At 31.4% G+C, this 2,289-nt stretch overlaps 1 protein-coding gene across 1 annotated transcript in view; it reads left to right on the top strand.

The window, feature by feature from the left end:
• LOC117182515 (eukaryotic translation initiation factor 2 subunit 2-like) overlaps window positions 1–936 on the top strand; it is a 1,923-nt gene extending 987 nt beyond the window's left edge. The window contains exons 2-3 of the mRNA XM_033375611.1: window positions 18–302; window positions 390–936. Coding sequence (XP_033231502.1) covers window positions 18–302; window positions 390–434 — 330 coding nt within the window. The 3' untranslated portion in view covers window positions 435–936. The remainder of the gene's footprint in view (window positions 1–17; window positions 303–389) is intronic.
• The last annotated feature ends 1,353 nt before the right edge of the window (window positions 937–2,289 follow it).

The following is a 2,289-nucleotide window of genomic DNA, read 5'->3' as shown; positions in this document are numbered from 1 at the left end:
ATTTTATATATTTGCAGATTTGTAAAACTTTACATAGGCAGCCGAAACATTTACTAGACTTCCTATTGGCCGAATTGGGAACAAGTGGGTCTGTTGATGGAAATAGTCAACTTATTATAAAGGGTCGTTTCCAACAAAAACAAATAGAAAATGTTTTGAGGAGATATATAAAGGAATATGTCACATGCCATACATGTCGTTCACCTGACACTATTTTACAAAAAGATACTAGGCTTTTCTTTCTTCAGTGCGAAACTTGTGGGTCTCGCTGCTCAGTGGCCAGCATTAAATCTGGATTCCAGGTAAATTTTATCTTAATCGTTGACCAACCTCTTAGTTGCTATAGCTTATTACAATATTTTTAATACTATTAATTTTTTATTTTTCAGGCTGTCACAGGAAAGCGTGCCGCTATTCGCGCAAAAACTGCCTAAGGAATTGTCTGTGTTTTTCTGCAATAATATGCTTAATGTTCAGGGTTCCCAGGTTTATCAAAATATCATACCTAAAGTTTATCTGAAAGATGGCATTTATAATAGCTGGAATTATTTAATATTTCGGATTATCAACTCAATCTCAACTTGCTTTTTATTTGTATATGTAATGTACTAGAATTGAAGCACTGTATATCTGCATGAAATATCATTTAATTTTTCTAAGATGGTTGTCATTACAGTATAAATTATCTTTTCGAAATTTGTGTATGTAAATGAAACATTGCAATTCCTGAAACAATTGAACGCTTTTTTTCTGAAATTAAGTATCAATCAGTGAAATATTCCATTTTATATATTGTTTAAAAATGATTGAGTTTTTTCGTAAAATTATGTGATAATATGGGTAGACAGTTACAATCAGGGATGCATCGATAAGATTCATATTTATCATGATACACAATGTGAAATAAAAATAAACATAACAAATATTGATACACAGGTTTCTCAGACTTTTGTACATAAATATCTTTTAAGGAACTCCTTACACTTATATTCTTTCGTGACATAGTGGGGGAATATATTTTAACAAACCATGCTAAAATATCTCGATCAGCAGACCATACATATAGATACTCTGTAAGCAAAAAGTAACTTGTTACAGTAGCGTTTCTGAAAGAAGTAAATTCAAGTTCCCTTAAGGGGTATAGTACTCGAGCGCGGGGCCACGTGCTCTGATTTTTGGAGCTAAACCATTGAGCATTACTAACCATCAGTCGATACAGTGACAAATATGGGAAACAATTCGAGCCACGCGCGGATTTTAATCGAATGACAAGTTTTTTAAAATTCTTCTCTAAAAATGTTATATTTAATATTTCCAGTGAGAGAATTTTTATAACTATCCATATCCTTTTTTTAATTAACCATGAAACGGATTAATTTAATTAAAATCCTGACATGCTGGAGTCATTCTGAGGATGGATTCGTATTCAGCGACTCATAAAACATATAGTAGACCTAGTCATCTTTATGTAGACTCCCGAAAATATTTTCTAGTCCTGCGTGATTTTCGAACAATTTCCACTGATTTTGAGGCAAGCCGTTTCATGGTTAATTAAAAAAGTATATGGGTAATTATAAAAATTCTCACACTAGAAATATTAAATATAATATTTTTAGAGAAGAATTAAAAAAAAATTTTATCATTCGATCAAAATCCTCGCGTGGCTCGAATTGTTTCCCGTATTTATCACTGTGTGGCGTGACAAATAACTTTAAAGATTTTTACCTGATTGACTTCAAATTTTAACCAAATCTTTATAATTGCATTTCGCAGAGAAGTACATACGGAATTTTTGACAGATATAACTTTGTTTCATGAGGGGTTTTATACGAATTTCTGCATTGAAAATTCGACTGTTAACTTCAAATGCCTGCCATTTTCAGAAAAGTCCATATTTTTACATTTCTATATGTACTTTCATAGGTATTCTTATGTAAATTAACGGAATTTTTTCAGTTTAATTCTAGGATAACAATTGTGGTTTTTAGCTGTAACAGTGTGAAGCGCCGAAAAAAATGGTTCCCAAAGAAGCTAACAGAAGACAACCATTTGGTTTTAAAAAATATATATTTTTTCTGATTCTTCAACGTTGGAGCTTCATGTACATATAATTAGTTGGTGGAGTCCATGTCAAGTGATAAGAAGATTTTGAGATAGAGAACGATGGAATATATATGTATATATATGTTTTTTTTTGTTGTAATAAATGGAAAATTTTCACGAATTAGAGTTCTTCTCTTTTTACAGTGCATTTTTGTACAAGCACGCTTGTCAAAAGTATGGAATCAA

The sequence above is a fragment of the Belonocnema kinseyi genome, chromosome 2 (assembly GCF_010883055.1).
Source record: "Belonocnema kinseyi isolate 2016_QV_RU_SX_M_011 chromosome 2, B_treatae_v1, whole genome shotgun sequence".
In the NCBI taxonomy this organism is placed as follows: Eukaryota; Metazoa; Arthropoda; class Insecta; order Hymenoptera; family Cynipidae; genus Belonocnema; species Belonocnema kinseyi.
Note: the sequence above shows the minus strand (reverse complement) of the source record. Positions and strands in the feature narration are given on the sequence as shown.